This window comes from Mustela putorius, unplaced genomic scaffold (genome assembly GCF_011764305.1).
Source record: "Mustela putorius furo isolate JIRA1106 unplaced genomic scaffold, ASM1176430v1.1 tig00000508_pilon_pilon_pilon, whole genome shotgun sequence".
In the NCBI taxonomy this organism is placed as follows: domain Eukaryota; kingdom Metazoa; phylum Chordata; class Mammalia; order Carnivora; family Mustelidae; genus Mustela; species Mustela putorius.
The window spans coordinates 22,174,715-22,188,583 of record NW_025421402.1 but is presented as its reverse complement, the minus strand read 5'-3'; the positions used below and the strand labels follow the sequence as shown (position 1 = coordinate 22,188,583).

Sequence of the window (13,869 nt, the reverse complement as noted above, 5' to 3'; positions counted from 1 at the left end):
GTCTAGGAGAAAGGTCTCAAGATTCCGGTCCAAACAAATGGGTTCACGTGGCGTAGGTCATTTTGGAATTGAAAACTTGGGCTGATCAAGTAGTACAAAGTTAATGAGTATAAAACCACAAACTCACAGAAATCTAAAATTAGAAACAAAGAAGGAAATGTCTTGCCTTGAATTAAAAATTTGGCAGTTTGGGGATGAATGTGAAAATTCTTTTCTGCTCTATTAATTTTTTGCATCTTTGAAATTTCTTGTGGTAATACCTGCATAATACGAGTTATCAGTTAACCTGATTTTCATGTCTTGGGTATAGTTCAATGACATTAAATGTACTCAGCACTCCTCTTGCCTATGGGAAACTGTCCCTGTGAAACACCGACTCCCAGCCCCCGTTCCCCTCCACTGTCTGCCTCCAGGAATTGGGCCGTTCTGGGTAGCTGTCCTAAGTGGAGCATCATGCACTTCTGGAACCAAGCCAGCCTCTCTTTGCCTTCTCTCCCCCCAGTCCCCCTGGCCCGGCCCTTCGCCCCTTGTACACCTCCCACATGTCAAGCCCTTTGGTCATTCGCTGCACCAGTGACACGACATTGCTTTTTGTTTGCTGCACATGCTCATGTGGGTTACCATTAACCCTCCCCTCCTCTGTGTCCCCCTGCAGTCTTGAGTATCCGGGGAGCCCAGGAGGAGGAGCCAACAGACCCCCAGCTGATGCGACTGGACAACATGCTGCTGGCGGAGGGGGTGGCAGGCCCCGAGAAGGGCGGTGGCTCAGCGGCAGCAGCGGCAGCGGCAGCAGCTTCGGGGGGCGCGGGCTCGGACAACTCAGTGGAGCACTCCGACTACAGAGCCAAGCTGTCCCAGATCAGACAGATCTACCACACGGAGCTGGAGAAGTACGAGCAGGTAACCGCGGCCATGGGGCGTCGGGCATCCCGGCCCTTTAGGAAGGAGGCCGAAGAGCCATGGGCCCTGGGGGCTTGCAGAGCTCCTAGGACCAACCTCTGTGTTTCTGCACCAAGCCCCTGGCCGTACGGGAGGCCGCCGAGTCTTCAGTCTTCCCTAGGCACCCCAGCCATAAGGGCGTTTGAAAAACTTAACTTGTCCGTGATGATCTCAGGAAGCAATTAAGAGTCAGTATAAGAAATGGTGATGCTGGGGCTCTGGAACATTCGCCCATGGCCTGCAGCCCAGGTCTCACAGGATGAGAAAGGTTATTAGCAGAGTTAACCTGCGGGGAGGTCGGTGGACTCCTCCAACCTTCTTTTGCTCCTTATCTGGGGGGGATTCCTCTTCTTCTGGGTACTCTGGAATCCTATGGGAAAGGATACAAAAACTTAGCCTTAAAGTCCCTTGCTCTACCCAGACTCCATTCGAGTGAGAGTCAGACATGTTCATTTGGTATGTGATACGGAACGCAGTATTCACCTCCCTCCATAAGAAGAGTAGAGAAGGGCTCAGGGCACCCCTGTAGTCAACAAAGTTGGATTCCAGTCCTCACACACCACTGATGGTCTGTGGGACATCGTGGCTCACATAGTCTACCCAAAACCTGCTGGTGAATGGCCAAGAGCTATAGATTTGGAGTCAAGGGTATAACAGGACCATGAAAACTATATGAAGGCAAACATAGGGAGGCTTTTATGACAAGGCAATAGATAAATGTAAGGTACTCTTAATGATAATAGAGCTGCTCGCGCCAAGGGACCCTCCCCCTACACACACACACATGCACGCATGCACAAGGAACTCTATGTATCATTTCTGCTTCCTCAGTCCGGACGAGCGATACTACTTGAATAGGAGTCCTTTCTTCCATCAGTAGGTAATGGATACATTTATTGTCACTTTGTTGGATGTAACATTATCCTGAAATCCAACAGTTAACTCACTTTCCTTGAATTCTTAGCTTTTTGGTTTCCCCTTCTTTTCTAAGAGTCACAAAAGAAGAGGGAGAAAAAAACAAAGGCGACTGTCTAGGTAGAAGGCAAATGCAAACTTAATAGAAAGTTTAAATTTTAAAACAGAAATGGGCATTTTAAAATTTAAAGTGAAGAAAGTTTCATTATTGCACTCCTATCTAACTTCAAAATGAATTTCTACCTAGTCCCTTCTTTTATGATGTGGGAGGGAATTGCCGTGAAGCTTGCAGCCACGCATGGTGAAACCCAACCATCAGATAGGCGTAGGGAGGGTTTGAGGGGAAGAGAATAGCAGCGATCTTACAGTAAGAACCTGTGAGTCATTGCCCTTCGCCTTCTCGGGAACGAACAAATGTCCTTGCCACAGTGTTGGCTCGTGTAGACACTTCCTGAGAGCTTCCAGAGAGCTGACTGCTTCCTGAAGGTTCCCTAACCTGATCCATCACTTAGATCTGACTTAGAGTTCAAAGTCGGCCCTAACCTATAGGATAGCTTGGGAAGACAGAGAGACATTTCCCGTAAAGGTCCCTAGCTGTCCTCTTGAGTTCTCCATACTCAGTGCCATTCCTACCTTACCTTTAAAACGAAGCCTGGTTTTCTGACAAAACAATCTATCCAGACCTGGATGGCAGGTCTAGATAGTCTCAGCACACTCCAGAGGTACAAGGAGAGCCCAGAGCAAGTCCTTCCCGCCTCTAAACCCATGACGGGGTTGGATGTTAGCCAGGCAGCTGTTGAAAACTGGCTCTATTCTTAGCTCAGGTTCGCAGCAACGCACAACTGACTGCTAACTTTTGCCGACACACTTGCCCTTGTTGCTCAAGGTCATGTTGTGGTTGGGTACCCAGGACAGGCACGGTCAGCCTCTCCATTTTGAAACAGGCAAAGAGGTAGAGATCAGAGGGCTTACATTGTGTATGTGGGTCACACATTCAGTGAGGGACAGGGATGGCCCTGGAGTCCAGTTTCTGACCCTTGGTCTGAGGGTTCTCATTGGAACCCCACCTGACGAGTAGCACTCCGTACAGAGAGAGTGTGACTTGCTTGAACAGTGAAGGAGCCAGATTATCCTCTGTGACTTCCATGGACAAGTTTGATAATTGATACCTAGGAGACGCTAGGGGTAATAATATTCTCCATCAAAAACGTCTCCTCACTCTCTACCTGTTTTAAATAATAAAGAGTTTGGAAATCAGAAACTTCAGGAAAATCTCCCATTGCTAAAGAACAAATTACGTATGTAGGGGGTAGTCATCCGTATCTCTTATTCTTAAAAATACAAAAAAAAAAATCACTTCTTTAGTTATATGGACATTTTTTGGGTAAGAACTGAATCCTACTTAACACACATTGGGCACTTCGTAATTTATTAGTGCTGCTTATATTGTTAATTATAATAAATAGTGGATTGTAGGAACATTAGGCCATGAAGCTCCGAGCTAGTATGTCTGGGAGATTTGTCTTGTTCATTTTTCTGTGGCCACTCCTCATGGGAGCTTTTTTAAAAGCAGGAGACCTCAGGAGCACCTGGGTGGCTCAGTCAGCGAGGCATCCCACTGTGGATTTGGGCTGAGGGCATGAGATTGAGCCCTGGGCTGGGCTCTGGGCTCAGCAGGGGAGTCTGCTTAAGATTCTCTTCCTCTGCACTTCCCCCCACTGCTCGAGCTCTTTCTTTCTCTCTCTCTAAAATAAATAAATACATAAATAAAAGCTTTTAAAAAATGAAATCAGGAAACCTCAGTAAAGTAAAAACGTTACTCTCTACTTTAGTAGTTGGATGGATGAAGTTGCCAAATGGGTTATTAATCATTGACTCTGTGATTTTTGTTTTGTTTTGTTCTTAGTATGGCAGTGAGGGGTAACTCGACCATTAGTTAGTGCTCTGCTAATTAGCTACCATGGCCCTCGTCAACCCCACCCCTTAAAAAAAAAAAAAAAAAAAAAGAACCACCTACCCGAATTGGCCATTGTTTCGTCCTGAGGTTATTAAAGAAAGCTCCTAGAGATTTTCTTTAGAAAGAAATGAAGGAAATTATTTTCGTCAGTAAACGGTGCTAGGAAGACGCTTCTCCAGCAGATCACGGAGGTAGGAAGGTATAAAATTGGCATCTGGTAATAGACAAAGCCATGATGTCAGAAGGTTGAGTGTTATTCCAAGCCGTATTTAAGAAAACGATATTCTTGGCACTTTGCAGTGTTCTCCAGCTTTTGTAAGTAATGCTGCTGGGGCATGGCCAGGGCTAACTAACAGCCCAGGCTGGGTTAGTCAGTTCACAGCTAAGAGGGTCCTGAATCCCAGTTACGTTCTTTGCTGGGATTGGCACCAGATCCAGTCTGAAGGAGGAAGGGAAGAAGTCGGGCTAACCAGAGGGTAGGAGGGAAGCTTGAAACTCTGGCATCTCGAGCAGGACACCTGGAAGGACTGGTCTTTCATCAGTGGCTCCCAGAAATGCCCTTGACCTGGAACTTGGGCAAGGTTCAGAGGATTTCCCTTTGAAATCCTCAACTCTCTAGGGGCACCTGGAGTGAGTGTGAGGTCCCAAAAGTCACAGTCCACAGCAGAGGCTCCCCACCCCCGACCCCGTCCCAGAAGCTCTCAGCCAGTGAGGGGTCTTGTTAATGAGCCGTTGTCACCCCAGCTCTTCCTGACACCTGACCCAATGGGGGCAGCCTGGCTTCCAAAGCTGCAAGCTTGTGGGATCTGAGGAGGACATGGTGTGTGGGTCCGTCAGGTCCCAGAGAAACCTGGATCGTGATGTCCTGGCCGTCTGAAGTGGACTTGGAACTAGTCTCCACTCTCTGCTGTGTGTTTGGAGCAGCTGTTCGGCAGCTGCCTTGTTCCACCTCAGCGGTGGGTGGAAAGACCCCACTGTCTGTTTATGGCAGAGCGGAAAGGGCCCCGGGATAAAATGTCTTGGATAAACATTAGATATTGCGATTATTTTGACTCCCTGTAATGAAGCACATTATTACGAGCCCAGCGCTGGGGCTTCCCGGCAGAGAGGAATGCACTTAACAATGACTCCTCATGCCCAGCTCCTCCCCTGTTGGAGCCCCCCCTTCCCCCCCGCCCCACCCTGGATGAGGAGGCTGCAGGCCAACGAGGGGCCCAGTTTGCACACAGAGCTTGTTGATGTGCTTGCTGTGTGCCTAGCCCTGCGCTTCCCACACCGTGGTCTCTTAGAATTGACTCGATGCCACGTTTTGTGTCCTTCCCTTTGTTTACAATTGGAGGGTGGGTTGGCAGAGAAGAAGCTGATCATACAGATGCAGAGTTTATGTAGTAATTTTCTTAGTGGAGAGCAGAATGTTAGATGGACCCGATCTATGGATTAACCTTCCACAAGTACCGGTGGGGTAGAAAGAAGGTGATCGTGACCCTGGGAAACTGGCGCCCGGATGCATCCTTACACAGCCAGACACACACCTAATGGCTCTTCTGAGCCTCACCGTACCCTTTGAGGTGGGTACCCCCCGACCCGGCCGTTTCACAAATAAAGGAGACAAGTCCCCGAGAGGTTAAGTAACTTTCCGAGGTCTCACAGCAGAGTGAGTCCCAGAGGCAGCATCTGTCTGCAGGCCATCCTGGCCCCTGTCACCCACTCTGCTGTGTTCGTGAGCACGAGGGACTCCCATCTGCATCCCACTGGACAAGACCATAGGGGCTGCTGGCCTGGCTCAAGGGTAGGAATGATTGAGTCCCTTCCCTCAGATGAATAAAATGAGGCCCTGAGTAGTGAAAGGCTTTGCTCAGACACTCACAGAGGTGGCCTCAAAGACCAGGCCTCTCACTCCCAGTGTAGACACAGCCTGGTGGATACGTCTGCCTAGGTATCTTCGGCCCACCAACCTGGAAGGATTTCTTCGAGAGCTGAGGAGTGACTGTGTCATCATTACTGCGTTCCTGACAGACAGGAGAGGCTTTGCGCTGTAAGGAGGGTGGCGGAGTGGTGTTACCATTAACGAGAGTGTTTCTGGGATTGGTATTAAGTTGGAGCCCTTTGAGTCCCTAGTTCTTCGTCAAAGACTGCCTGCCTATTTCGTTACAAACCTACTACGGTTTTATAATGTTGCCATCAGTTAACCTGTGACTAGATATTTCCGACTGACGGCTCTGCTAAGGCAAGCAGACTTGAGATGCTGAGTTATTGTCACCACGAGGAACACCAGTGGTGTTCAGAGGAGCAAGTTTGGGCCCTGAGAAAGGACAGAAATCCCCAGCTTGGGTTAGGAGGCGTTCAGGCCCAGGCTTACTCAGCTGCTCCCTTTTTGCTGCGTGCTTTAGGAAAAAGCCTCCCCTCTCCCTGGGCTTTACTCACCTGGGTTTACTCGCCTGGAGAATAGGAGAGGGGCAAAGCGAACTTTAACCTCACCTCATGAGCGGATGGCTTGTGGGTGTAACGGGAGAGCGCGCCCTTTTGCAGGGATGGCTCCTGAATCCCCCGGCACCTTGATGTCATTCCCGCAAGGCCTCTGAGGACAGATTTCCAGTTTGTGCTGTGGGTCTTCAAGAGGTCAGCAGAGGTGGGAATTCTTGTGATAAAACTGAAAGGAGACACAGGTGGATGTGATGTCTCTCAGAAGGGTTAGCTTTAATTTCCTGATTCCATTCTTTTGGCTGATGATGCAACCCCAGATGGACATGTGGAGGTTCTGCTGTATCAGAGATAATGAGCAGGGTAGACGTTCATGCCGTGTCTGACCCCAAGCTTTCATCAGCTGTTAACATTGGGGTGAAGGGTTGTGGGGTATATTTTACCCTGGGATTCACATTCTCCCCTTCCACTGTAGTGAAATCATGCAAAAAAAAAAAGACGATTAAGACTTCTCTTTACCCTTTTAGAAAAATCTGAATTGTGGCCAAAGTTAGAATCAAACAGGATGCAAGGCATTTTCAGGCCAGGAACTTCTTTTGTCCCTCCGATGTGACAAAACCCCCGTAGACTAGCTGGGGTGTCTCCACGTGTGTGAGTCTCTAGGAAAGCCCACGAGGCCCTCCATCCAGGCCCAGACCCTCCCCATGCGCCAGTGTTTACTGTCCTGCCGTTCCAGGCGTGCAACGAGTTTACCACCCACGTGATGAACCTCCTGCGGGAGCAGAGCCGGACCAGGCCCATCTCCCCGAAGGAGATCGAGCGGATGGTCAGCATCATTCACCGCAAGTTCAGCTCCATCCAGATGCAGCTCAAACAGAGCACGTGCGAGGCCGTCATGATCCTGCGCTCCCGGTTTCTGGACGCGAGGTGAGTCACCTGATAGAGCCTCCTGTCCCCTGGGGGGATCCCGGCTGCAGGGTTGGGACCCACACCTGGCCCTCTCTAGAGGCTGCGTTTTCACCATGTCAAAGGCCAGGTGGAAGGGCGACCTGGGAGTCTGGGAGGGAGGCTGCAGGACGACTGCCCAAGCCACTGGTTTTGGACCGCTCCGAACAGGAAACGGGGTGATGAGAGAGGACGCTTTCTCTTGCCCCCGCTGCTCACTCTGAGTGAGGAGCAGGGACGAGTGAGTGGGGTGAGAGCAAAGGCAGCGTTCTCGTCCCGCTCAGTACCCCTTTTCCCGGTGTGTGTTAGAGCCCCAGGCTGTGGCGGGCTTGCTGGACGCTGCAGTGACCCAGGCTCTCTAGAAAGATGGTGCGGTTTGAGACCTGAGGTCTTTTCCACACTGCAGACAGGTAGAGAGTGCACTGAGTTCAGCTCAACGAGTATTTGCAAGTAGATCACCATGTGGCATCCTCTGGGCTAAGTTTCAGGAGCACGAAGATGAATAGGGCCTGGTCCCGCGGGCCCCAAGGAGCAGGGGCTAGTCTGCTGGGCACTAAATTTTCAATCAAGATTTGATGTTTTCCATCTGGCATTGGTACTCATGAGAATTCAGTCGAAGAAGCTGGATAGAAAGTTCCCCAGGATGCTTGGGCGGCTCAGTTGGTGACGCATCTGCCTTCTGCTCAGTCACAATCCAGGGTGTCCTGGGGTTGCGATCCTGCATTGGGCCCCTTGCTCAGCGGGGAGCCTGCTTCTCCCTCTCCCTCTGCCCTTCTCCCCTGATCATGCTCTCTCTCTCTGAGACAAATAAATAAAATACTTTAAAGAAAAAGAGGTCATCTTAAAGTTAAAACCTGAGAACAGAGAACCAATAATCAGTCCTTGGCCCATACTCTCTAGACCAGTGGATTGATCCAGATCCCTCCAGTTTCTTTAATTTCTGCTAGGCAGCCTGCAACTTGGTGATAATCGTGTCTTTCGTATACCTGAGAGGAGGGTTTTGATCATTGATCTAGCAGACATGTGGACATGTGGACATGTGATCTAGCAGACATGTGGACGTGTGGACATGTGATCTAGCAGACATGTGGACGTGTGGACATGTGATCTAGCAGACATGTGGACATGTGGACATGTGATCTAGCAGACATGTGGACGTGTGGACATGTGACCTAGCAGACATGTGGACGTGTGCACATGTGACCTAACAGGGTGTGGACACCCTTCGCCATCAACCACCATCTCAGATTAGCCGCTTCTATACCTGCAGGTTTCACCATTCATTACTCCAATTCCTAATAATCATCCCAGGCTCTGGTTTTAGTTATTAGAACTGCACACGTGTCAACGTCGTATGCCATTTCATGATCTACAGTTTTGTTCCTTGTCAATGAGACGGAAAGATTCACTGCTCCTGGTACAAGTTGTTTACCCCCAAACTCATGCATTATTCAGCTCTCTTACCTGTATTTCTCTCTGTTCACAGCTGTGGTTGTTGCAATCCACAGACCTTTAAAACTCCCTGGCATCTCCTCAACTCCCTTTTTATTCAGTGTGTTTTGGGTCACATGGAATACGAGATGAGAGTACCAGCTAGCAAGGTGTATCGTGGGATACCAGAATTCCACAGGGCACGTCAAGAGAAAGTTCACACGAAGAGGGCTTTTTCCAGCTGCATGTGGTGATGATGGGGGAGGCAGAGTCTCCCTGAAGCAGGGCCCCCGTGCATCTCCCTCGCCTCGGGGCCTGCTGCCAACCCAGCTTCTTGAAAGCAAGCTGAGTGCAGAGCACAAGTGACTGGTGGCCTCTGTCTGGGTCCTTTGCCCGTGCAGCAGCTACCGCCCCTCTGCGTGTGTTGCTTCCATCCCCATGGCAACTCCCCTAGTTAAAATTCTGGAGTTGGTATTTATGTGGGTAGATATTGAAAAAAGAGAAAAGTGGGGCGCAGACTGGATTCTCGTCCAGAGAGAACCCGGGGAGAAAGGAGAGGCAGAGTCACCGTCTTGCTGAATTTCTGCTCATGGTAACCGTGCTGTGTGTAGAGGAAGGTCAGGCTCAGAACTGGGTGAGCTTTGCACACGTTCCTGCCACTTCCACCAGCCCTCGCCTAGGTGGTTCTGGCTGGCGTCAGAGGGACAATCACTTACGAGAGGGTCTCTTTGCCACTTTGGTTGCAGCCTTTGAGTCAGTGCCTCTAAGCCAAGGCTCCAAATTAAAACAACTAAGCTGTTGTCAGTGTTACCAGAATTTATTTTGAGGGCATATTTGGTATCGTTGAAAGAGTCTAACTCCCAATGCCAGCCCGAGGCTGAGCAAATGGCTTTCTGAGCTTAGAACAGAAATGTTTACCCAGACCTCGTGGTGGGAGTGGTTCCTGTCATTGCTTCCAGCCTCTGTGGTTGGAGAGGAGCTCCACAAACAGACCTCCCAGACCTGCCCATAGCCCCCCGTGCATCTGGTGGGCAGGGCTTCATCGGTGAAAGATTTGGTGGAAGACAAGTGAAATACAAGCGGAGTTTGACTTAGTAAGAGGATTAGTCTTTGTAATGTCACGGGTATGTCCTTGTCTCCGTTTCCTGTTGCGGTAACAGATTACTGCAAATCTGGCAGCTTAAAACAACACAAAGATATTAATGAAACAGTTTCTGTGATTTGGGTGTCTGGGCCCAGTTGAATGGGATCCTCTGCCCTAGCCTCGCAAAGCTCTAATCCCGATGTCAGCGGAGGCCGTGATCTCACCGTGGGGAGGCTCGGGGTCCTCCCCGCTGTGGGCAGGATTCAGTTCCTTGTGGTTGTGGGACTGCGGTCCTCAGCTCCCAGAAGCCACCCCCTCCCTGACCAGCTCACGGCTTGGCTGCTTGCTTTGTTCCTGGAAGCCAACAAGAGAATCTCACCATTTTAAGGCTTTAGCCTCATCTCCCTAAACACAGGACGGACATCCTTTCTTTGTCACAGCCCCACCCACGCTCCAGGGAGGGCAGCGATGCCAGGCTGGAGTCTGGTACCTTCTTAGGATTCCACTTTCCATACTGCTCAGCTGAGCACTTGATCCAGGTCTGTCCATTGGAGTCATACTCTTTTTCTCTTCCTTACATTGACTTAATTGGGCCAGAAGAAAAAAGCCATCCATCCATTCCTTCATTCATTCGACACTTATTATCCCATGCTGTGGACCGAACATTGTGCTCTCCAACTTGGTAAAGTTTTCGTCAGGACCACCAACACCATTTTCTCAATTGAAAGTGGGAGAGAGAACTTAGAAACTCTCTTAATGATTTTCAAGCAATAATTTGGGCTTCCGTTCAATAACATTTTGCCAGAGACAATAATAAGAGGATTAAACAGCTGGGATTCACCCCAGCTGCGTTTCACCCCAAGAGAGGGATTACGTTAAACAAGGCAGGCAACCAGAGAGAAGGACATGCGGCGAGGCCTGGGCCCACTGGCCGGCATTTAGATTGACGTATCTCATTGAGTTTTACTCTGCTGGACGCTGGAGTAGCCACTGGAATCACTAAGAGGGAAAAAAAACACATTAAATGTGGGTCTTAACCACCCAGGAGCTCACAGTGGTGTGGGACAAACAGATGCTCTTAGGAAGGAACACAAAATGGCGCATTCCTCGTGAAGTACTCCCATCACCTCCGCGCCTGAGCGGGAGGCAGAACACGGGAGAGGGCAGACAGTTTGGGATCCCAGAGCCAGCCTCGTGTCTGCCAGACAGAGAGACGACCGTGGGCAAAGTAAAACAACGTAAGCCAACACCAACAAGCATTACTTCGCTGGAATCCTTATGATGTGTGAGGTGCTCGGGTTTCAAAGACGAGTGACACGTGGCTCCCACCCTCAAGGAACGTGGTGTGTAGCTGGGGAGACCTGGGTAAACTTGTGGCAAATGCTGGGGGAGAGAAATACATGGGTTGGTGGGAAGAGGCACAGCCGTGTAAGTCACGAGTGTCCTTGGGGCACGGAGAAGCTAGCATATGCTGTGGCTGGACGAAATCATGCAGAGTGTGTTTAGGACTGGGGGGAATGAGGCAGTGGGGACAGGACAGGTCCACTGAAGACCCTTAACTATACGCGTGAAGACTCCGGATTTGCCCTGAGAAGTAACAGAAACCATTAGAACTCTTTAAGGAGGGAAGACAGCCCTTTAGAGTATAAGTTCTCCCACTGCCTGCTCGAATTCAAGTTCTGGCAACCTCTGTAAGGCGGGTTAAGTGGCCCCAGGACTTTTGTCTGTAAAATGGGGCTAATCCCATATGCAGGAATAAATAAGATAATATGAAGAAAAAAATAAAACTTAGGGTAGTGTCTGGAATATGGTATTCATGCCATAATTTACACAGTACTTCCTTATATATTAAGGAATACCACCTTACATATTATTTATTATTTTATTTATCATATTTATATTTTATTATTATTATTACCGTTACTATTATTAGTAACATGATCAAATCCATGGCTTGAGAGAATTACTCTAATGCTTGTTTTTCAAGATGAGCTGAATGGGACAAGAGACGCAGTAGGACCTCACAGTTAAAGCTTGTGCCCCTCAAACTGGGTGAACACAGAATAAGTATGAAGTACCTTCCCTGTTTTACTCAAATATGCAGGGGAAGGTCATTTTTATTTAAGGTAAACATTGGTACATTACAGAATAGATGAAAGCAAGAGGTTTGAGAGACATTTCATGCCCTTGATGGTGCGTGGCAGGGCTGTGAGTTCACACCTTCCAGAAAGTGTTTCTGGAACGCATTGGTCTAGAGTTGCACTGTCTAGTAAGTGGCTATTTGATTTTTAAATTTAAATTAATTTTAAATGAATTACATTGAAATCAGTAAAATTTCAGAATTTGCCACTTCGGTTACACCCACTCCGTTTGAGCAGCTCAGTGGCCACACGCAGACTCACGGCTTCTAGACTGAGCAGCAGAGATCTAGAACATTACCCCTCATTGCCAAAAGTGCCGCCGTGCAACCCTAGCCAGACCATTACATGATAGACAGTGGCTTCTCTGAACCCATTTCAAAAATTGAGCTACAATAGGCTGGAATAGAATAGAACTGGCAGGACTTGCTGTGGGACCCATCATCTGATGAAGGTAAGACAGCAAGAGGGGTTGAGAACCACCCCTGGGTTCTGGCACCTGCTAGGTCCTCACATGTTGGAACGAATGAATGAACAAATTACATACATGGAACCGTATCTGTGGTAACACGGGGAAGGAAGACAATAGAGCTGGTCTGGGTGAAACGTGATGCCAGTTTTGGAGACACGGGGTGTGTTTGAAGTGCCTGGGGAGTGCAGTGGGAGACAGGCAGCAACTCTTAGGAGAGTGGACAGGGCAGGGGGGTAACACATCTGGTATTTAGCAGCTGTGCCTGTGGCGCCTGCTCCGCCCACTCTTGACTCACCTGGATTCAAAAAGTTTCATTCCTAAAATGCTGCATTTATCCAGTACGTGTTTATCCATCTGCTCCACCTCCACATTCCTTACATTAAAAACCCAGATCCCCAACTCCCACGGCTTTTGATGGGCTCAGAGTCACAAATGTTAATTCACCAAGCTGATCCCACTTCCAGCCAAAGCCAGGTGTCTAGCTCAAAGAACCTTCCCATCAGAAGTGATTCATTTGCACTACGTTTTCTGAAGTCTGAAAAGTCCTGATCTTGGGATTTCCAAGGCTCTCCATGGAGACAGCCACTGGGAGTGGTGATAAGGAAGCCCATCAGAGTGGAATGAGACCACCTAGGGAAGGTTGCTCATCACTGTGAGAAGAGAGTCGGGACCAGCGGGTCGGCTCCATCCCCAAATCACCAGCTCATTCCAGAGAGGCTTCCTTTGAGCTCAGTTGGAAGACTCCCAAGAAATACAGTGGGATGCTAATGCAGACAGCTGAATGAATGAACCGAGGTTCTCCCAATTAAGGGAGCCTTCAGGGTCCAGTTCCCCAGGCCCAAGACAACTGTTTTATTTAGGCAGAGAAGAAGCCAGAGGTTATCTAAAGCCTGGAGCCCACGTTAGCCACTTGGCTATCTTCCCCAAATTCCCACCAGGCAAGGACTTTTAACAAATGCCTATTTTCTGAGTTGGGCTCTTTTTTTTTTTTTTTTTTTTTAAAATCTATTCCATCCAATTTCTGATGCTGGGTGACCCAGAAACTCAGCATGATTTGGAAAAGTGACTTGGGCTTGGCATAGTCTGGACAGATGTGGTTAATACCTATGGGCAGATGGTGTTCATCCGGTAAAATCAGGCACTTTATTGTGTTAATTAATCCAAGTGGGACCCTGAAAATACAATATTAGCTGAATTTCTTTTCTAGCAAGGCTGCTCCGTGCTTTCTGTTAGGCTAAATCGGGAAATCCTGTGTCCTGGCATAACCAAGGATGTTCTGGAAATCTCTTCCATAAGGAAAAAGCTTTTGATAAAAGCAAGAAGGGCGAAGTGCTAAAAGAGCTGATTTAAAGATCCAGTCTCCCGCCTCAAGGAGGTCCAGCCAGCCTCTGCTGTGAGCCTGGATTCCCCAAACGGCTCCCCCCAACCTGCCTACAGGCCTTAGCTGTGAGGAGACAGTCAAGTGATTCTCACTTTAAATTAGTTCAATTAGCACTTAAAAAAAATGCTTTTATTCAAAACGTGGTTCTCTTCCTTTCAGCAACCTGTGTATTAAAGAGATTTCGAT

At 48.8% G+C, this 13,869-nt stretch overlaps 1 protein-coding gene across 5 annotated transcripts in view; it reads left to right on the top strand.

Moving 5' to 3' along the window:
* Positions 1-13,869, top strand: part of PBX1 (PBX homeobox 1) — a 277,953-nt gene that overhangs the window by 220,865 nt on the left and 43,219 nt on the right. For all 5 annotated transcript variants that reach the window (XM_004751432.3, XM_004751431.3, XM_013055543.2 and 2 more), the window contains 2 exons: positions 656-900; positions 6,969-7,159. In XM_004751432.3, coding sequence (XP_004751489.1) covers positions 656-900; positions 6,969-7,159 — 436 coding nt within the window. The remainder of the gene's footprint in view (positions 1-655; positions 901-6,968; positions 7,160-13,869) is intronic.